Genomic DNA, 24,290 nt, shown 5'->3' on the forward strand with positions numbered 1-24,290 from the left:
CTTTATTTACAAAAGTGCCTGTAGATGACTAACTTGAATATTTGGAGGATGAATTAGAACGTCATGACATTCCCTTAAGTGTAACAAACCTCATTAGTCTCATAAGGTTATGTATCAAAGATAGTAAATTTTGTTTTAATGGGGAATTTTTTGTACAAAAGTTTGGCATGGATATGGGTAATCACTTATCTCCTTTCCTTAGCAATATTTACATGGAATTTTTTGAGACAAAACTTTTACCAAGAATTTTGCCCCAAAAAGTTATATGGTTTAGGTATATGGATGATATTTTCTGTATTTGGCCAGTTCACGAAAATCTCCAGGAATTCCTTAATAATCTCAATAATTTATTCCCTTCTATAAAATTTACTGTAGAGGAAGAAAGAAATTGTAATTTGAACTTTCTTGATGTAACTGTCCATAGAAATGATAGAAATTTCACCTTTTCAGTCTTTCGAAAATCAAATAACATTGCCTCTTTTGTTCATTACTACTCCCATCACCATCAAAATGTTAAATTCTCTGTTTTTTCTGGGATGTTCCTAAGGGCTTTACGTGTCTGCAGCCCGCAGTTTATTGACGCTGAAATTAAAACTATAATATTGCATTGAAACTTAAAACTTAAATACCCAAGGACTTTTGTAGATGTGGCATGGAGAAGAGCTAGAAAAACATTTTATTCAACTAATGACAAACTTGAATTTAGTAAGCATAACATTCTAAAATTACCCTATGATGAAAGGTTTTTAGATATTCCTAGAATTTTAAAGCTTTTTAACATAAATGTTGTTTTCAGTAATATTAATGTCAAGAATTTAGTAATAAAAAATTCTCCTAAAGATCTTCCAGGCTGAATATATGAAATTCCTTGCAAAAAGTGTGATAAAGTCTATTACAGACAGACCGGTAAATCTCTTTCACAACGTCTCCAACAGCATCAATATTCTGTGAGAACTGGGGAAATATCGAATGCATTATTCGTACATATGAGAGATTTAGATAATTCTATCAACTGGAGTCAAGTAAGAGCCTTAATCCCATGTAATGACACAGTTAAAACTTGATGCTTTCATAATGAAAAAAATTGTAGATAAATATAAGCAACAAAATTAATATATTCAGTTTTTTTATGTTTTGGACTGTAGATACTTTGTAATTTCAAATCTGTTTAGGTTTGTGACCGTGTGATATCCGATAATCCTGGATTATCTCTTTTAATTTTTACCCTTTTGACAATTAACCATCCGGTATTCTTGATCTTGTTATGTACCTGAGACCTTTCTCTCCAATTGTATTTCATTAGCTCCTTGACAATGTCTTAGTAAAGACGATAGCGCTTGGATTTCTGACTTTCATTTTCCTGTGGTATTCGCTTATTTAATGAAGTCACGTGCATCTAATGTGATTTTTTAAGCATATATATAATAACTATATATATATATATATATATATATAATATATATAGATATAGATATAGATATAGATATATAGATGGATATTTTTCAAAGGAATTCATCTTACCTCACCAAACCGGCGCTATCCATTCTGGAAGCGTGAAGCTTGACGGAGTCCATTCCAGTGATCTGAATAGCAATAACCTAAGAGCAGGAAAGTTTGCTTTTCAAGAAACGATTGGATATTGTTCAGCAAAAATGATAAATTGATTCTGAATACGTCAAACAGTTCTTCACCGCAAAAAGGTTTATAAAAGGCTTCGATTAATAGACGGGAAGGTCTCAGAGAAACAAGACCCAAATCTTTAACACCGGAGTGTGAAAGTCGCCAAATTTTGAGTTGAAGGTGTCACATGCGAGAGAAATGGAGTCTTAGAATTCCCTTACTTTGAAGACTATCGTTCTTACTGTAAGATAAAATGGCATGCGATGAGCAGCAGTTAAAAATTTTAGATACTATGACTGCAACCGTTGAGATTAAACATTGTGAAGGACTATAACCGCAATAATAATAATAATTTATTTGATTCTGTAAGGTTGCTGCAGGAATATATCCCTATTTTGAAGGAGACTTGCCTGTGAACCTTCTCTTAACGCCAACTGCAGAAGTTGCATTGTATTTTCAGACGTAACCATAACAATCCACCAGATGGAGGGACTTTCTAGATTTCTTCGAGATATCTGCAAAATAAATATGAATATAAATATACTTCAAGAGGTAACTTTTGGTTTCGCCGAGCTTCGAGTTAAGAAATAATTTGGTATACTGAAGGATAATAATCCATATTTTTTTGCTTGATATTAGTGAATTTATACCGGGTGTTTCAAAAGTTACTCATGGTTATGTATTGTTTACTGAAAATTTAATGAAGCATGAAGTGGGTGAAATTCACATGGTAAAATTTACATTAACTGAGAATATCTGTGGTACCATCTTTGATTTGGAATGGTCATTAATCAGTCCGTGGTACGCCTCGACGTGTGCACCACCTGTTTCGTAGCAATTAAGACTCCGTTTCATGCTTGCCTGACCAACAACACCTGACAACATTTCAGGAGTCCCTGATGCGCTGATGCGTTTCTGATGCGTTCTTCAACCGTCGGAAGACCCCGAGCCTTGTTCCATAGACTTCGACTTGATGTCACCCCACAAGAAAAATTCACATGGTGCGAGATCAGGTGAACGGGCAGCGCATTCCATAGGGCCTCAATGACCAGTTCATCGAATCCGGTAACTGCTCATCCAGGAACGCACGAACTTCACGCGAATAATGCACTGAGGCACCATCTTGTTGGGAAATAACCTTCTTTATGTTAGTTACAGCTGATAGTTCGGGGACACAGAATTCCTGAGGCTTAAGGAGGTAATTATCGCCGTTGACTTTCACAGAATGTTCCCTCCCGATCATTGGCCACTCTTCAGTGATCGAGAGGGACATTCTGTGAAACTCAAAGATGGTACCACAGATATTCTCAGTTACGGTAGATTTTACCATGGGAATTTCATCCACTTTGTGCTTCTATTAAATTTTCAGTAAACGATGCATAACCGTGAGTGACTTTTGAAACATATATAAATATATATATATATATATATATATATATATATATATATATATATATATATATATATATATATATATATATATATATATATATATATATATAATATTATATATATAATACATGCATGTATGTATGTATGTGTATATACATATATACATATAACATACAAATATATATATATATATATATATTATATATATATATATATATATATACATATTATATATATATATATATATATATATAAATTAACAGGACCTCACTAAAACTGGATGGTATCTAGTGCAGAAATTAAAAAAAAAAATTTTTCAAGCTATCCTGGACTAACAGTCCTCATTGTCAGGTATCCACGGATACTTGACAATGAAGACTGTTAGTCCAGGATAGATTGTAACTTCTCATTACAAATTTCTTCATTAGATACCATCCAGTTTCAGTTGGTCTTCTTAGTAATGGTAGTAATGCACTGAACAATTGTGTTAGTGATAAAGTTAATATATGTATATATATATATATATATATATATATATTATATATATATATATATATATATATATGTATATATATATATACTATATATATATATATATATATATATATATATATATATATATATATATATATGTGTGTGTGTGTGTGCGTGTGTGTGTGTGTGTGTATGATTATAATCACTTATGCACGTGATATACATAAATACATAATCATATATTCACTATATATATTTATACATATACTTATATATTTATATATGTGTGTATATATATTATGATTTATGAATAAATTACAACTTATTCTTACTTAAGTTTGTTTCAGAGACGTTAACCATTGGTGTTGTGAAGTTAGCTACTTATATCAAGTCTGTTAAAAGTCCATAAGCAATTACTTTTGGAATGAATTTGATAGTTCCTGGCCCATATTTCTACCGATAACCACGAGAAATTATGAATCGAATTAAAATATATGGAGAAAAATTCTTTCTAATCAATGACAAGGAATACGCAATTCAAGATTAAATAACCAACCTACTTTTGTTATGCATAAAAGTTATCTTCCCATTACAGAAAAATGCTCCTGTCACAAGCAATTCAGTTATAAAGATACACTTTGAAAAATGGGCAATTTAGAGGCAATTTAAAGCACTTTATAAAGATTAACTTAAAAAAATAGTTTTTATCTAAGAAAAAGAAAAGGCAATTTAAAGCACTAACGACACAGGGAGAAGGACAATCCTTAGATGTACGGGTTTATGAATAATGAATGATATAATTTAAAAGAACAGCTTGGCTAACCAGTCGAAACAATGCAAGGGTATTCTCCTCATTGCAAGCGACCAGGACATGACGCCTGGAGGAGGAAGCAGCGACCAGGGAGGAGGACAAAGCGCCGAGGAGAGGTGTGAAATCCTGAGAGAACTGAGTCACTGCATAGCTGATCCAGTTGTTTGAGGGCGTCGTGAGAACGCTGCTCATGTCTGTATAGGGAGAAGGTGATGATTGCAGTAAAACAAATAAATAGATAACTGCTGATTTAAAAGGACAATCCCTTGATACTCTTCGTAAGTTGTTATACTGGACTCGCTGTGGCATCTTGTATCATATCACAACCCATAAATCGAACCAAGACCAGGAACTTAATAATAAAAACCTTACGTGGATATAGAAATGAATTCAGATTGATCAAATCTACTACAAGAATAATGAATCAGTGAGTTCCTGGGTAGCTACTGTTGAGATATCAAACTCAGGAAGAGGATTTCTGAGATGGGAAACAAAGACATCCCTTTGAATGTTCCCCACAGTAGAATGAGGAGAACATTGGTCTAACTTGAATACAGACTTGTGATAACAATACCTGAGTAGTTAGACAAAGATTCACAGTCTTTGTGTCGTTGCCGTCGTCCTCAAAAGGCTCAACACCTAAATCAGCCCCATAATCAAATATAGCTGAACCGGAACGAGATTGTAATTCATAGGATTCAAAAATGGGGAAGTATATGTTAGGGTCGATTGCGTCTACCTTCCAGCAGCGAATTTCACTGACAATGAATGCGAGCCGAGATTTGAGAGAATAATAATGTGACTTGTTATCACTGGCGGTGGTGGCGGTAGCGGTGGCAGTCAGTGGTACTACTACATGTTCATATTACAAGTTCTGGAAGGTGGTAGCTACTGTTGTCTGTATTGTTTGTGTGGTCGGTAGGCGGCTGAAGATTAAGATAGTGGAATATAACTCAGCGACGGATATCACAGCTGTTGTTACTGGTATCTGAGTTAGTTGCCATGATAAGTGTAAAGGTAAACCTAAATTATTCTTTTAAATATAGAACATCACTCTTGAAGCGCATTTCACTTAGGTATTGTCATTGTCATGTACTAGTCTCATATTCGTCATGAAATTATAGGTCTGCGAAAGAAAATAATATATATATATATATATATTATATATATATATATATATATATATATATATATATATATATATATATATATATATATATATATTCAATAAAATGTCCGATGGTGTTATGTCTTCAACCCAAAATGTGTCAATAATTTAAGACATAAGAAACAAAATTTCCTTAATCTACGAGACAAGTTTTAGTTTCATTTTCTCAAAAACACGAGTTACAGCTATTCAACATTCTAAAACATACCAGTTCCAACTGTATTCATCCAGTTCACTTTCTCAGACACATGACTACCAGATATATTCAGTTCTTTCACTTTCCTAAACACACCAATTCTAAAAGCGTTCATCCGTTTCATTTTCTCAAAGACATAACGCAAACACACCAATTCTAAAAATATCCAAACCTTCTAATTTCTCAAAAATATGACTTCCAAATATATTCAGCCATTCCACTTTCATCAATCACTAATTCTGACATGTACATAGACTTCCAAATATTTTCAATTTCTATGCTTTCTCAAACGCTGCAATTCTAACTGTTTCGATGATTTTACCTTCTCAAACACAACTTCCAAAGATTAGCTATTCTACTTTCTCAAACAAAGAAATTCTAAAATCTTCCAGCCCCTTCACTCTGTCAAACACTCCAGTTCTAAATACTTAGTATCCTTTTCATTGTTTCAAACATACAACTTCCAAATATATTCAGCCTGTCCAATTTCTTAAAGGCGCCAGTTCTAAAAGCTTTCGCTTTCTCAAACTCACGACTTTAAAAATTTCATTGACCCCACAAATTTTGATCATTTTTAGTCCATTTATGTTCGTAAATCCACATCTAAATATTATCAGTGCTTCCAGTTTCTCAGACTAAAGAATTTGAAATATTTCTGTTGTTTCAACTTATTCAAATCCGCTTTCTCGTACAGAGGCCTTAGAAATACTTTCACCACCTCCTATTTCTAAAACCATTAAACTGTAAATCATTTCGACTCTCCATATCCACTAACACATTATTTGACTTTTACTTTTCATATCTACTTGTTCATTTCCAACCTTCTCAGACTACAAAGTCTTATGCACATTCAACCCCGCAACTTTCTCAGACCAAAAACTTTTAACCAACTTTAAGTTTTCCACTTCGTCAGACTACCAGACAGAGACAGCTGTTGGTTTAGGAATCTGTGACTCCAGGGAAATCACCTTCTCCCAAGATCATCTTCATGAAACTTAGACCTTTAACATTCTTCAGAGTAATACAAACGAATAGCCCTGCGCTGGTTACACAGGGATTTCGGCAGTATTAATGAAAATTAAATGTCTGGGTGGGTGTTCCAAGGAAGTACGTAAATCAAGGTAGTGAGTTATAAACCAGTAAAGTACTTATGTGTTGGCGAGTTTAAATGTGCCAATCAATTTAGAACGATGCAAAGAAGGCTCCTCGATATAGGATTGTTGTGACTCGCATCAATCAATTGTCATCAGTGCTATTCTTTTTTGTCCCCTCCTGAAGTTTTTTCTCCTGTCCAGAGAAGAGGGGGTGGAGGGGGGGCGATATGTTTGATCCCAAATCTTCGAGTTGTCTGCGAAACAGCTGTATTAGATCAACGCTCACTGGGTCAGAACCGTACATTCCAAAGGACTTTATTGATTGAGCCACGATAAAAAAACAAGAAATTTTTAGCTTTAGGACGGATATCAAATGTGCACGTGACAAGCATTGAGCTTTTGGCTTACTCTCTTGAGATCGACCCATGTGTATGAATAAACTACCAGTAGTTTTTTTAAAGGAAGCCACGCATAAACCCAGTATAACTAATAAAATATCTGACTAATACATTCTGACCTAACTTGAGTTTACATATAGGTACATCTCTTCTCATTACTGAGGGTCAAGAACCATATTCAAGTTAGTATGCTCCAGTCTGTAAACTCTCAAACAATTCAGAATTATCTTTCCTTAATCGTCGTTTATATTTTGAAAGTAATTACGTTATCACATAGTCTCAGAGGACTCTACTAAACAAAACAAAATTAATCTTACTGAGAATCTTTTTGTCCATGACAATAAAAGTAATAATAGATGTCAAGCGTCAAAATTAAAAAAAAAGCGGAAACACTACTGAAAATTACCAAGAACCATTATCTTTGCTCCTGTACTATAATATTTACGTATGTTAACTAATCTATTGCTTTTATTTTCTTATCTCAATTGTTTTCTCTCCACAGATTATCCTTGCTCCATATGATTTTTTCTCACTGTGATCAACTCACCTTTATAAGTCTCGTCGTAGAGAAAGTAAAAGATATGAGGCGGAGAAACTGAGAAGATGAAAGCGAATAATTCCTCTGAAGCCTTTGCGCTCAGAAATTGCATCTGGCTGTAGAATAAAACAGAATGGTAATTACTGACGAGATAAGACTGATCTCTAAGGGTAATATCGTGCCTCTCACCTATTCCTCCTAGACCTACTTACATGTCATCCTTTTACTAAAATTACTGGTTTGTGATGATGACATTCTTAGTCATTCATGAAAGTAAAGGTTACGCTATACTCACAAAAACTAGTCAATAATTTTTTGTATCGACTAAGTGATCCTACTAATCACACACACGCACACGTACACACACACACACACACACATACATATATATATCTATATATATATATATATATATATATATATATATATATGATTATATATATATATATATATATATATATATATATATATATATATATAATATAGTGCAAATATAAGTATACACACACTATATATATTTAAAATACATAGATATATATATATATATATATATATATATATATATATATATAAATATATATATATATATATATATATATATATATATATATATATATATATATATGTATATATATATATATATATATATATAAATATATATATCGTATCATGGATGATAAATGTATAGGTCTATGTAATGTTGGCTGAACATAGATCCTATAGGACTACTCGAACAAGCAGTTTAAAAGAAGGAAGAGGTCTTACATCTCTTGTTTTTTACTCGCTGAAATCAGGGCGGTTACTTTGTTGTCTGCGAGGCCGTCTTCTGCGTTCGCTGGGAGCGGGAGACGTTCTGGATCGCAGTTTGTTATGAGAAGAAGGCAGCCTTTGGACAGAAGGAAAGTCTTCAGGAGGTCATGGACAATATAAGAAGAAATGCGTATTATAAACTAACTTCGAAGAACTTTCAGTGTCATTTGAAAATAACTTTATTTCATTCATCCTACCTGTAAGTTGGACATTTTCAAACTTCTAAGTAGTGATACTTTCTGGTGGTAGAAAACATGAAAGTGACGGTGTTTTGTAGTCATGCCTAAGTAGCCACATTTCAAACTCTAAATAAACGTGGCCAACCAGAAATAGGTACCCAAGACTAAAAGGTACCGAGATTTCGAAATACATGTGCCCAAACATAACATAGCCATAAAATGTCAAAATATGTTTACCTAACCATACATTGATCATCAACACGATCATGCATTACTACCTAGATTTCGAATTCCGTATCTTATTCAACCAAACGTGCAAAGGTGCTGCATTATTCAGTTTGTGATTTAGTATTCCTGTCACTCACAGATGACCATATTCCACATTCTGTTAGTATTCGATAACCGAACATAGGTGCGTTCATTTTAGATTTTGTTATATATTCACCAAACTTTACATAGGTGTCAACGTGATGAATGTTTATATTTCTTCATCTGGCCACAATTTAAAGTTTTGTCATTTATTCGCCAAAAATATTAAAAGGCCCACGTTTTGAATTTATTTAATGTAATGTAACATGTATAAAAATCTACATTGAAGATCAAAATACTTATTTACCCAACAATGAATGCTGCTGCATAAACGCTTTGTGATTTATGTTTCTACATTTGCAAACAGCACAAAAAAAGTTACACACACAAACAAGTTCAAGAATTCATATGAAGTTTACAAGGACGGCTTATTTTCTAAGTTTTATAAAAGGTTTACTTAGTCTCTAATAGCTACTTATTTCCTATTGTGACATCCTTCATTTCCCAAGATCTTGATGAGAACAGCATTACTAAACACACCACTTGATACTTAGACCAGCATTTTTTCATATTCCATTTTCTTAAGGCAAAAAAAAAAAAAACACACACACACAAAAAAAAAGAAAGAAAAGAAACTTTTTTAAAATTAAATGTCTAAGATTTCTGAGTGATATTTCATATTCTTAGAACTTACATTCTTTTTCTACGAAGTATTGTTTTTGAACAATAATGGTTGTCTATAATGACTTTATTCACGCTATAAACGTCACTTGGAAACTGAATCTGCATACTCATAGTAAACAAAAATACAGTCTCTAGCCTATGACCCGGCAGGCGGTTTTGAATGCAGACGAAAATATTTTAATTCAGAGAGAGAGAGAGAGAGAGAGAGAGAGAGAGAGAGAGAGAGAGAGAGAGAGAGAGAGAGAGAGAGAGAGAGAGAGAGAGAAGCATGACAATTAAAATATAAACTGCACAGCAGCCATTACAGTGCGTATGAATGTTCTTGAGAGAGGAAGGGAAGTGCCTAGTAAAAATATGAAGCAATGATTTAGTTAGATTTCAAAGTGTCAGGCCTGATGCATTAAAAAAATAAATAAATAAAAAGATAAATAAGAAAGAAAAGCCAGTATTTACTATTCAGGTTTACAGATTGAGCAATAAATTTAATTTGATATCCTCCGACAACACTAGCGGAGTTAAAATATTCGCCAACATATTTCAAAAAGTTTTACAATCGCATCCCACCTATTCATCCATTCACATCATGGGAAATGACGGCACTATAGAAGGTCGGTACGGTAACTCCCTAACGTACGGAGGCTCGTTACGTACAGTTTTAGATCTGGGGCCAAGGTACCTTTATTCTGCCTACTTTTATAGGATCTAGTGATGCAAGAGGCTGGACGACGGTAAGTCTAAATAGATACACAATCGAGATGTCATTGGGAAATGGATTTCTTAAAGGTGGGAAGACAAGACTTTTTTATTTGTTGCATGAAATATTCTCGTGTACTGCATTGAGGTGCTGATTATAACTGTGAAAACAATAAGGAAAGACGATACGATAATATTATGATAAATAACAGCCAATAATTATTTAACAGTTAATTAAGAGTGAAAGGAACTTTTGTTCGAATAAACTTCCAATCGAAGAAACTAAAAAATATCCAAGACAATGGAAAGTTATATGTATATGTATTATATATATATATATATATATATATATATATATATATATATATGTATGTATGTATGTATGTATGTAATGTATATATATATATATATATATATATATATATATATATATATATATATATATATATATGCATCCATCAACAACTACTTTTGATGTACCGAAGAAAATATTTTATGCTACTGTTCCGTATTTTTCAGATTCAAAATTTATCTTAAACCTCACTCGTATAATTGAACAGGAAATTCCGTGTCTTAAAGTCAGGCTTGTGTCGAGTAATCCTTGCACTATTCGATCGTTTTTTAACTTTAAAGATCGCCTTCAGCCCTTCATGAGATCCAACGTTATTTATAAATTCACATGCCCTGGATGTCCGGGCTCTTACGTTGGATCGACTCGGAGGTTGCTGAGGGTCAGATATTGTAGCCATTTGGGCTTTAGCTTCCGTACAGGTCAAAGGATAAAACAACCAGAATTTTCCAATATCAGAAACCACTCAATAATATGCAAGACTGAAATTAAAAAAGAACATTTTACAATAATTGATAATGTAAAACATCCTGACCAACTAACAACGCTTGAGTCGTTATATATTAAAAGACTGGTGCCCTCATTAAACGGTAATTTGTCCTCGTCACCTCTGTACCTGGCATAGTTGTCGTCGCTTCTCTCTGCCAACTGTAACTCATTCCATCTTCACCTCTGATCATGGACGGTTGGTGTTTTTAGTAGTCTCTCTTTTTATTTACTGCTCTTTTTAATCTTTTTTAGACTTTATTTTTTAAAATTGTGAATTCCTTTTAACTTTATATGATTTTAATATGTCTTTGTATTTTATTCACAGACTGATGATGCACACAGTTGTGCGAAACGTCTCATATGAAATAAACTTGGCCTTTTAAATATAGTATCATGGACTCCTTCTGGACTTTTTATAATTGAATGCTGAAGCACCCTATATATATGTATAAATATACTATATACATATAATATATATAATTACATTTATATATTACATTTATATTTACTATTTAATTTATTAGTATGGAAAGAAAAATGGCTATGCAGACATCCCTACATTAAGTCAGCCAGATATAGCATCTAAAGATGACCCGAGTATATTTATTGCACAGAACTAACAGGTATTTCAAAAAATTAAGAAATGAATAATTCAAATGGGTGTTTGACTAAAGCCTAAAAGCACCCTTTACTACTGAAACGAGGAAATAAAAAAAAGAACCTACCCAGAGTCGTAGTATATATGATGGAAAATCTGCTTGCCATTGAGAAAATTCACAAACCTGAAAAGGTAAATGTAGCTGATGAATCAGGGTTGTACACTTTAAATAACTAACTTGTTAAAATATACGTTAAGGAAGCTAATTTCCACTACTATAATAATAATAATAATAATAATAATAATAATAATAATAATAATAATAATAATAATAATAATAATAATAATAATAATAATAATAATACGAAAAGAAAAAGAACTAGCTCCCCAAACAGAGATAGAGGAACTAGAACGAGAAATAACACCCAGAAACGAAGGACAAGAAGATGAACAAAGAGACGACGTAACCACAGAAGACGACAGGAATGATGAGTTACCAAACAACCGCACACGAACAGACTCCGAAGATGTAACATAGAAGTCGAAATGGGTGGAAAAGATCAGACCATGGATAAAGCCAGATACAGAAAAGGCGAAGATCCTCTCCCCCATATATTTTCAGGCATTCTATTAGACACGCATGGAATATCATGTGGAAGGCTTTCTTGTAGTCAATCCATGCCATGCTTAGGTTGGTTTTCCTTCTCTTAATATTCTTAATTACCGTTTTGTCTATCAAGAGCTGGTCTTTTGTGCCCCTACACTTCATTCTGCATCCTTTCTGTTGTTGGGGGTTGGTGTTTGTATCCTCTAGATAGTTTTATAGCCTTTCAATGATGATACCTACTATAGTAGATTCGCATCAACCGTGCATTTGATGTCTAGGCCAGTCCCTTACGACGCTCCTGATTGGCTGTTGATAAGCCAATCACAGGGCTGGAAACTGTCTCTCGGGAGAGTTCACATGGGTACGATCTATATTCCACTTCTCCTGAGGGATACGTCTTTCAAAAATATCCCTCAGGAGAGGTGGAACATACGTCCTGCCTATGTGAACTTTCGAGAGAGACTGAGAGTTTCCAGCCCTGTGATTGGCTTATCAAAAGCCAATCAGGAGTGTCGTAAGGGACTGGCTTAGACATCAAATGCACGGTTGATGCAAATCTACTATAGTAACTTCCACATTACTGGTGGGCAGGTGATAGGCCTTAATTATTTGTTATATTTCCCTTGTTCTTGGCTTTCTGTACTAAGGATATTCATCCTGTGGTCATCCATTTGGGCACAAGGTGGTTTGTGATACAATGCTGGAGTTATTCTGCTATTTGTGGGTGTAGGACCTTGAAGGTTTTAAGCCAGTATCCATGGACTTCATAGGATACTGGATGAGAGAGAATGATAAAAGATGGATATGAAGATAGAAATAAGGATATGGGACACACTAGTGGAAGTTATACCCATAATCATAGGAACATTAAGCATGATCCCAAGATCCCTGAAAACGAATCTGGAAAAACTAGATACCGAAGTAGCTCTAGGACTCATGCAGAAGAGTGTGCTACTAGAAACAGCGCACACAGTGAGAAAAGTGATAGACTCCTACGGAGCCAGACGCAACCCAGAACTTCACATAAAACCACCCAGTCGAATTGGATGAGTGATAGAAAAAAAATAATAAAGTTATTTGATTTGGTTCATAATCCAGACAGAAATGATTCTACCCAATATTGTTTAAAATTGTTCAAATGATAGTGGTGTTTATAAATTATCCCAGGTTCTGATAATCACTGACTAATCATAATTAATTGTGTCAAATAGTGGAATATAGTAGGTATTCATACAAAAGAAAAACAACATATTAAAAAGACACTTCTGAATTAAAATATCTAAAAAATAAAGACATGCATAATAATTTGTCACCAAAAGTTCTAATGATGTTAAAATGGGATAGAAATTTCAAATTAACTTCCCAATCATAAACCAAAACATCCCCCATATGGGCAAATAAATCATCTGTTCTGTATCCTTCGTTTGGAGAGTGATTTGGTTCTTACCTGAATTTGAGTTTTATGTCCTTGTCATCTTTTTTTGAAAAAAGGAACGCATTAGGGAAAATTTTGTACTTTTCAGATAAGTTAATCAGTGACTTAAGACCATCGTTGATATCATAATGACTATTGGAAAAGGTAATCATCAAAATTATAAGTTTTCTTTGAAAGACAGATAGTGATATGTTAGAAAATGCAGTTTCTTGATCTCTTTAGGGCTAACTTATATATTCTTGCTTTAACTTAAATATTTTTGCTTACACAACTGAGTACTTGCCACTACAGGAAATTTACATAAATCTAACAGGAACGTGCGGATTGAATAAACTAATTGGTAGTAAAATATGCATAAATTACCATAGAAATATTAAATATCTTAAAAATACATTTAACTAGGGTAAAAAACCGCATGGTACAGGGGTGGACAATGTACGATCAATGTGTACAACCCCAAAAAAAGTACATTATAATGCGTCCTGACATCGGAGATGGGCATCAGACGCGACTTGTTGTTGGTGAGAAACGGAGCTAAAGACCTCTACCCCGGTGTCAGGACGCGTTATAATGTACTTTTCATGGGGTTGTACACATTGATCGTACATGGTCCACCCCTGTACCATGCGGTTTTTTACCCTATAACTTTGAATTAATGAAAGAATGAATAAACTGGGACTTTTAGCACTTTTATCAGTGCGTAGCTACTGCTATTATTTTTCTTTATCAAGAGTAAGCACATATATTATTACTTAATTAATGAACATTAACATACTAAAATGAATAATTTCAAATACACAAACAAACACAAACCTCCAGCCTATAACAGTATTGTTTACAAAGAATGCAATGTTTTTCTCTGCTGTTTTCCCAAAACTTATATTTCAGTGAGATGAAAAAAGGGAAACTTAAACAATGATGAAGCAGTAACAGGTGAAACTTCCAGATTATGGATAACAACTGAAGTTGAATAGGGAGTAAAGGATAACTGTCTGACTGAATATCTTTCTCTGTATAAATATACGTTCATGAACATTTTTTTCTGACATGTATTTATTCAGAATTAATTGGAAATCATCATGTATAGAATATGGAGTAATCCATTCAACTATAGTTTGAATATTCTGAGTTATATTATGATATAAACTTGTAGCTTCAACAAACACGTCCTACAACGTAACATGCTAAGTAAGATTTCAAAGGATAGGAGGCTCAGTTGTGAAAAAAAGTAGCCTACAATGCCACAGGAAGAATTATGGCGAAAGGTAATGAAAGTAAACGGTGAACACAAGTATAACCGAATTATATGCATTCCAAAATACACTGCAGCTAAGAAATTATGACGAAAAATTCGGTCATCGGGTTATGATGTTTAAAGCTTACTATAGGTATTAAGATTCTATTCGTAAGAATTTACATCATGAAATCTCAGCCCTGCAACTTTCAATAATGATATTAACATCCTTAAAGTGTTTATTTACAAAGTTGAAATATCAAAAAATAAAGGAAGGTATTATGTAACAGGAATGACTACAATATAGTTTAAATATTTGACGGCAATATCATTCTGGACGTCTTGTCGAGGATTATACTCGCAATTACTGCCACATTTCGAAAGGAACTTAAGTTACTGGCTCTCGGTCCTTTGGCTTCCTACAAATATAACTGGAAATAAACTATCAAGAGGCGAGGTATCATTGTAGCTCAAGAGACCACAATGGTTTTGAAATGAGTGATTGCATTGTAAATCTCGACCCCCTGCAGAGGATTGTAATAGAAGTGATGGCCTCATTACCTGCAATAACCATAAAGCGTTCCCTCCCCCCAAAATAGCCCTGATTTACATACCTTAATATTGTACAACCATTCATCTGACTGTGATTATACATGGTTTATAAACTAAAGAAAAATATAATCATAATATTTCACAATAATATGTTTTCTTTTTTAGACTTTAATAAATTTATTTTGATTCCTGGTGCTTTTGCAAACGAAGGGAACCTCTTTGCCAGGTAGGCTACAGAATCCCTTGTTTAGATGGAGTTTAGGGAATAAGCAATTCTTGTTTTCTATAACTTGCTGACATTTAATACATGTTTCCAGGAGGAGTTACAAAACTTCACTGCTCCTGAAGAGACTTTATGACAAAGATGGGAATTTTATGCTCAGATTGACGTAGGTAAAATAATAAATTTGTGATATAATCTAGTGTCCGCTGTTACTCTAAGATTGTATTTTGTTTAGTGAAAGTTAATAAGAGATCACTCGCCATTATAATGGTTGCCTGTTCCTATGTTACTAGGTTAGGCAGATTGTTTCGGTTTCTGACCGGATTGTTCCCGAATTATATCTGTCATTAATTCCTTTTGATAATACTTGAATAAACGGGAAAGATATTGTTACTGAACTGCTATTTTCTTGCGGTACTTCTCACTTTAAATTCAGCACTTGGCTTCTGTGAACATTTTAGGGCGCACACGCGCACGCACGTACGCATGGACACAGAAACAGACAGAAACACACATACATACCCCTCCCAAACAAACACACACACACACACACACACACACACACACATATATATATATCTATGTATGTATGTATATATATATATATATATATATATATATATATATATATATATATATCTATGTATGTATGTATATATATATATATATATATATATATATATATATATATATATATATATATATATATACCTGATCTATTTTACAGAAATCAATACGCACTTAGTATATTTGTTTGTATAAATAGTGTGGTACGGGATATCAACTTCATCTCTGAACATTAGACTTTCCCCTCTAGCGCCAACTCCTCCATAGTCTAACAGGGAATTCATTACCAGGAGAATAATATTTCATAAGAGAAATAGTTTCATGTTATCATACAGAAGACGCTGTCAAGCTAATGTTAACGTGAACATAAGTTAGAGAATTATATCTTACAAAAATAATAGTAAACAAGTAAATGAACGAACAATTTTTGGCAGTATGCCCAACTCCGAGGTGGAAGGATTTATAGTTGACTTCATTGGGAAGACCGATGTTCGATGAAAATTAAATATCGTATAGAATCCATTCATACTAGCAGGGTCAGTCAGAGATTGAGCTCTACATAAGGAAATACTACACTCATTCTACGCATCTAGTCAAAGGAATGATGTGGTTTGTAAGTAAATCAGAATCACTCTTAGTTTTACTCTGTGTACGAAATAAGCGGCACACTCTGTATAATTTCTATTTGTTGGTAAAAGATCCAACAACATGATATTGTCATCAACAATCTTATGGAGTAATTATTATTATTATTATTATTATTATTATTATTATTATTATTATTATTATTATTATTATTATTATTATTATTAATTATTTGAAGGTAGGAGACCCTCTCTCAAACATGTTTTGTTAAAGAGGATGGCAGCATCAGTAGAATTGATTTTATATATGGTCTCTTCAATTCTTATTATTCTCTTCTCATCAGGGCTGATTTTCGCTAATAGTTGGCCGATGTTCATACTCTGGTTATGGAAATGTCTTATAAAAAATACTAATTTATTGATAAGATAACAAAAAAATGGCGTATGGTCACCGTAGACTTTACAAATCTTAGTCCGGACGTTGTCTAAGGGCGTAACGTTGGAATTCCGTTACGCACTTAGACAACGTCCAGGCTTAGAGCTGTAAACTCTACGGCGACAACACGCCACTTTTAGTCATCTTATCAATACATTAGTATTTTTATAAGACATTTCCTTAACCAGAGTATGAATATCGGCCAGCTGTTAGCGAATATCAGCCCTGATGAGAAGAGAATAATAAGAATTGAAAAGGCCATATATAAAATCAATTTCACTGATGCTGCCATCCTCTTTAACAAAATATTATTATTATTATTATTATTATTATTATTATTATTATTATTATTATTATTATTATTATTATTATTATTATTAATCAGAGCAAGCCAAAATGGTGGTGTATACCGAAGATTATAAGTGACGGCCTCATATTATCTAAAACAAATTACGATGTAGTCAACATTTTCGACATTTTAGTGATGAAATAAACATTTATTTTGCTTTCAAAAATTTTTGACAGCTGCAGATAATATCTATGCACCTGTCATAGTCCTGTCAAAGTTTGCCATTGTGCGACAATTTGCTGTAAACTTTGTATGAACATGAAACCAAGTAGTCACTTTTTATATAGTTACTATTAAAACTTTTTAGTTTTCTTTACTACAGTCTTAAACGCATCTTAAAAAATGAAGAATCTTGATTGTGTTTAGGAATAACTCATACATTTATACTGATATTGACTGGTGCTGATCATAGTCACAAATTTACGAATATTTTGCAGGAATATGCGGCTTGATTACGCAATGTAGTGATAAAAAGTATAAAAAAGTTTTAAAATATTTATAAAGTTACATAACTGAAATACAGGAATTGCGACTTTTTCATTACATTCTGTGTAATTTGCCAAAAGAGCAAACATATACGTATACGTATATTTCTTTTATGAATCCCCAAGGGTAAATTATTTAAATAAAGTAAAAAAAAAAAAAAGTAAAATATACGAAATGATGGATTGACATTCAATAAAACTGAGGGCGAATGTAGAGCGACGGGAACAGGTTCCCCAGACGTAAACAAACCTAACCTTTCCTTTGAACGCCATGTCCTGACCTAACCTTCCTAACCTAACTTTGGGCGTCGTGCCCTGACCTTGCCTGGGGGGTTCGCCTCCATGGACCCCTTAAGTAACAATAATCATCGGAAACAATGAATTTAGCTTCCGTTTGGAGGCAGTCCAGTTGTTCTGCAAACTACCTAAAACTTTCCTTTGAAATAAAAAAATAATTACATATGGTGTCAGAGAAAATTTTCCCGGAAGGAAACAATTTTTATGAAAAAAAATGATACGTTATTTGAATTTAGAGGTAAAAAAATTTTCCAACAAGAGTTCAATAAGAATTTCGTTAAAAATCACCACGTGAGAAATTTGAAAAAAGTCGTTTCAACTGTCAGCAGAATAAATATCTTACGAAGTGTACTTGAAGAGTCAACAAGCACTCGCCCCCAATTTATCTTACTACGCAAGATCCAATGGGATAAGAAGCTTATCTGTAAAAAATACATTCAATACCATAGAGGGAAATATAGTAAAATGTAATAAAACTGCCAAATAAATACAAATACACACATTTTGAATGTATTTCAGAATGCACCTCAGTTGAGATAAAAAAAATCAATTAGTTGTGACGTCCTAAGTTATTTAAAGATATTATGAAATAGAAAAAAAAAAAGCATTCAGATCACGTAATATTAGCAGTGCTATGTTTAACGTTATTTGTTTGGGAGACAAAACATTTGACAGCCTCAAATATTCATTTGAAAATAGGTACGGTTTTAGATCAAGACGAGGAACTACTGAATGACCAGAATTGTTTTGAAATATTTGAAGGCAATCTCATTCTGGGCTTCCTGTCAAAAAGTATAATCACAGTTCCTGACCCACTGGGAAAGAATTTGTAATGATTCTATGGTGTGGATCAATGGTTCTCGACCCTTTCGCTTTATTCAAAAATATCGAGGAAATAGACTAACAAAGGGCCTGGTATTGTTATTATATTAAAACAACCACCATCGTTTTAGAATGAGTGATTATATTATAAATATCGACCCCTTCCTACGATTATAATAATAGTGATGGGCTCATTGTCTGGAGTGACTTCGAAACCGCTTCACCCTCGAAATCGACCCTGATTTACAAACCTTGATAGTTCACAACTTTTAATATAAATGTGATTACAGGTGGGCTATAAGCGAAAACTATGAAAATGTTTTATATTCGAATAGGTAGTACCGATTTCTTTAGATTTTTGTCGAATTTATCTCTCATCTAATCATTAACATGATAACACGTTCTCTTGTCTCAACATTCTTGTTAGCTATTTTATCTTGCTGACACGGAATACGTTTCCAACAGATGTAACAAAGTACTACCAATTATGCTACAGAGATTTTACGACAGAGAGAAATTTAGTTCAGAATGACGTAATATACATTTATGATAGAGTCGAATGAACGATGTTACTCCAAGACTGTATGTGGTCAAGAGATAACACCGAATAATCCTGGTTACCTGTTCCGTTGTTACTGGTTTAAATAGGCTGTTTCAGCTTGTGACCGGATTATCCAGGAATATCCCTGTCCCGAATTCCAACTTTAGTTTTTTTTTTTTTTTTTTTTTTTTTACCGTGTTTCTAAATTGTATCTCATTTGGACCTCGATAATACGTGAATAAACTTGAAAGGTCTTTTTACTGAACTGTGTTTGTTTGTGGTATTGCTTACTTTAAACTAAAGCTGTAACTTTTGTAATAATTTCAGAGCGTGCTTGCATACATTTTGCGCATTATACACACACGCACGCAGCACGACGCACGCACACACACACACACACACACACACACACACACACACACACATATATATATATATATATATATATATATATATATATATATATATATATATATATATGCATGCAGATAGTGTGTGTGTGAACTGAAGAAAAACTCTGCCGTAGTCTAGCTAATGAGTTATTCATCCCCAGTAAAGTAGTCTCAAATATAACATACATATAAATGAACAATTGTCAGTTATATTCTTATGGGATATCCAACCCTGAACGAGTTGGTAGAATTCTTCGTCAGCATCTTTGGAAAAACAGAGAATTTTGGGTAGTTTGTAGAACGGTCTTTCGATTTTTAGTATTACTTTATTGAGTGGGGTGGGGAGGCGGAATCTAGCAGTAGCGAAACTCATCCTGGCAAGGTCAGCTGGGGCACTGCGTCCTAAGTGAGATTAGGAAGGTAAGGTCTAGTTATGTCAGAACATGACATTCTGGGAAAGGTTTAAGTTACCAATATCTTTTGGCAGTTTGATGACTAAACAAATATCTATAGAGTTTTGAGAAATATTCAAGACCCTATCAAGGCCGTTTCATCCGGCTGTTCGGTATTAAACGACAAATTGTAGAACTTGCACTTTTTCTTTAACTACTGTTCAGTTTGTACGTTTTCTTTAAAAGAAGGATAAACACATCTTAGAAAATGTGGGATCTTGATTATTTTTAGGGGTAACCTTTATATCTATACTTCTATATGACATCTCTAACCTTAAAAAGAAATTTAATTATATTTTACAAGAATACATGGCTTACTTACATTACTTTATTATAATATGCTTAAATCAGTATCACTTGTAAAACAAGTTACGACCTCTCAAAAGGGATAGTGAAGCTTAGCCCCAAGAGACAAATTTAGTAGATAATCATACAGTTTAGGAGTCCAAATTCGCTGCTCCCTTTTACCTCTGTTTAAGTTTTCTTTCCTATTCTTAATTTCTTCTTTTGACAGAACTGCAAACAGAAATATGTCTGCTGTAAATGAGCAGTTTATCTGCTTACAGACACAGAGATTGTAGATCAAAAAAAGAGAGAGATGGGGGGGGGGGGGGGGGGGGGGGAGATAACGCTCTGCATCTCACGCAAATAGTGTCGTGTTCCCGCAACTGTTTCTTAGTTGAGCGCGAACAAGGAACGAGCTTGGCACGGGATCTTCCTCTCTCCAGCAGTCACTTTTAGATACATGTGAAAAAAAATGAGCAGTTTGTATGGTTACAGAAGCAGAGATTTGCAATTTTCTCAAAATTTTATGAGTCCGCGTATCCCCTGAGACGTTTTTGTTTATCTACGTTCCCCTTTATCACACTCCCCTCCCCTTTTATTTATTTACTTTTTTAATCATTGCATCTGTAAGCAGATAATCTGCTCATATTTTCATTCCTTTCGACGATTCAATAATTATTTGATAAATCTGCGTGCTATCTTGACTTTACGTAATGCAATACATTTGGACCTAAACTGTAGGATTACCCAGATATGAAGGTCAGGGGATACAAAGAAATGGGTAGGGGTAAATCCCTACACCCTACCCATTCCTTTGTATCCGCAACCTGATGAATTATGATGAAAGCGAAATATGAGAAATAAGAGATATGAGAAATATGAGTCTTTTTCTCATTCAGCATAGAAAGAGAGTGGTAACAGGAATAGGGGTTATAATTTGCCAAACAAGTCACCAATCGTTAAGATTGGTGACTTGTTTGGCAAATACGAAATATCGATTATATTACAAGCCTACTTACAGTGGGTTTCCATTGGGCTAGCCTAGGTCTAGTCGCCATCCGATTTAGGTGGAACAGGTTAGCTCACCTGATTATCAAATATCTCTATATGTTCGGACATATATTAGCACACTTTTTTATAGGTCTAGTTTAATACTATGATGCCTGTGGGGGTTCTGGTTTTCGATCAGTTCTCATTTCCGAGTCGTGGGAGGGGCTTCTCCCTTTTCATACATAATGTAAATGTAAAAGCTCTATGATCAATACATATTCACTGAACAAGAAGAAAAATATTACAATGTAATAATACTTGTCTAATCTGGCAATTTAACAATAATGAAGGGAAGCCACCATATACAGTAGAAGTGTGGGAAAAAAAACTTATTAAAAAAATATCGTCAGTGTTGTAGTATATGTGTGTGTGTGTGTGTGTGTGTGTGAGAGAGAGAGAGAGAGAGAGAGAGAGAGATGAGAGAGACGAGAGAGAGAGAGAGAGAGAGAGAGCGAGAGCATAGAGAGAGAGAGAGAGAGAGAGAGAGAGAGAGAGAGAGAGAGAAGGAGAAGCAGCTTTTAGTGTGAATGGCAGGCAGAAATTATTACCATTTACGGTAATGTTAGCTACTGTTCTGGTACGTGATACCCTCCTCCTCTAGGGTCATCATCTGCATTCTTTGATCGAAATATATGGATGGCCAAATTTTAACTGTAGGCTACAAGAAAATATGAAAAGAGTAAACCAGATTTGACATTTCGCAAGGGTGCATTTTAGGCTTAGTACACGTTGTGATGTATTGCAATGTTACTGTTCCTGTTATTACGAAACAATACTTTTGTAATTATCTACTGTGTACCATGTGTATGTTTGTAAGCCAGAAGAGTAGAATAAATCTTGAAAGATGGACGCCTGATTTGAGTCTCCCTCCATGCATGCAGCTACATACCACATACATTACACACGTCATCGTGTTTTTTCTTGGCATCGGGAACTCCCTCTTTACCTTGACCAAATGTTTTATCGTTAAATTGGCTAGGGCCGGCCTAAGCCTTTATGGGGCCCTTAGCAATTTTGGATTGCCCAACACCGCCCCCTGGCCCCCGATCTCCACCACTGGTGCGTAACTATTATTTGTGCTTGAATACTTGATCGAGTCATGCACTATAAAGGCATCATTAACCATATAAGGGTAGCAAAAAAAGATCATTCGAAAAAAAACAAACTCATACTAGACGCAAATAGGCCTAAGATTACCGAGCTATATATAGAACCCTGATAGTACTACGAAGCATTTACTTAAACCTTAGGGTTATAGACCTATATGGAAAAGAAAGAAGGGAATTGAACACAATACCACAATATCAGAGATAGATAACCTCAGATCGAAGTGGAATTGAGAAAATAAACTTCGTTCTATGCTTTCAAGATCGAAAGATGGAAGAAATCAACTTTCTAAGCAGTGAGACCTGTCGTAGCCTTGCGATAGGCCTAATAACGGGGTGTCTACAATAAAAACGCATTACGTACACTTACCAACAGCCACAATAAGGAACGTAAAATTTTTATTGATAGACAGATGTAAAAACACTAATTAAAACTGATGAGACAGATGTAAGAACACCAATTAGAACATATGAGACAGATGTAAAAACACCAATCATAACAGATGCAAGTGGTAGTACTCGATAACTCAACTTGAGAACACTAACCCGATCAGTTACGCCGATCCAAGAAGACGGTTATTTCACGCCAATATGCAGTAAGTTCATGGCTTAAACAGAAAAAGAAAACTGCCGGTAACACTTTTCGAGAAATATATTAAATTAGCCTTAAAACTTAACTGAACAAACCTTTGGTTCACGTTAATGAAGAAGATAACTTGACACTTGTCCAAAAGAGCATGCGCTGTCAGACCTGAATCCGCTCGTTACTGCAACCCTCACAAGATTGATGTCATTTGATGATCATTCATGACATCAGCTCAGGAGTAAATGACTTTCGCTGATGAAGAAAAAAAAAAATGGTTAAGAAATGGGGCTTGTTAATTACATTAGATTTCCAAAATATTGCATTCACTGGAAACATAGTAATGGAAAAATGAGAGACATTGCATTCTCATCTAGATAAAAAATAAATAAATAAATATAATTGTTACGTGAGATAACGGACGAACGTTGACATAATTTTTAGTTTAGCAACGAATCTTAAATATTGAAAAGGCCGGTAAACACTAA

At 34.0% G+C, this 24,290-nt stretch overlaps 1 protein-coding gene across 2 annotated transcripts in view; it reads right to left on the reverse strand.

Annotated features, from left to right (window-relative positions):
- The window catches only part of LOC135227011 (glutamate receptor ionotropic, delta-2-like), a 66,823-nt gene extending 42,814 nt beyond the window's left edge, over positions 1-24,009 (reverse strand). For both annotated transcript variants that reach the window (XM_064266772.1, XM_064266775.1), the window contains exons 1-7: positions 23,907-24,009; positions 11,930-11,986; positions 8,457-8,577; positions 7,701-7,807; positions 4,310-4,491; positions 2,031-2,135; positions 1,522-1,598 (exon numbers count right to left, since the gene is read on the reverse strand). In XM_064266772.1, coding sequence (XP_064122842.1) covers positions 1,522-1,598; positions 2,031-2,135; positions 4,310-4,491; positions 7,701-7,807; positions 8,457-8,577; positions 11,930-11,969 — 632 coding nt within the window. In that variant the 5' untranslated portion in view covers positions 11,970-11,986; positions 23,907-24,009. The remainder of the gene's footprint in view (positions 1-1,521; positions 1,599-2,030; positions 2,136-4,309; positions 4,492-7,700; positions 7,808-8,456; positions 8,578-11,929; positions 11,987-23,906) is intronic.
- Between the last annotated feature and the right edge of the window lie 281 nt (positions 24,010-24,290).

The sequence above is a fragment of the Macrobrachium nipponense genome, chromosome 15, assembly GCF_015104395.2.
Source record: "Macrobrachium nipponense isolate FS-2020 chromosome 15, ASM1510439v2, whole genome shotgun sequence".
Lineage (NCBI taxonomy): Eukaryota > Metazoa > Arthropoda > Malacostraca > Decapoda > Palaemonidae > Macrobrachium > Macrobrachium nipponense.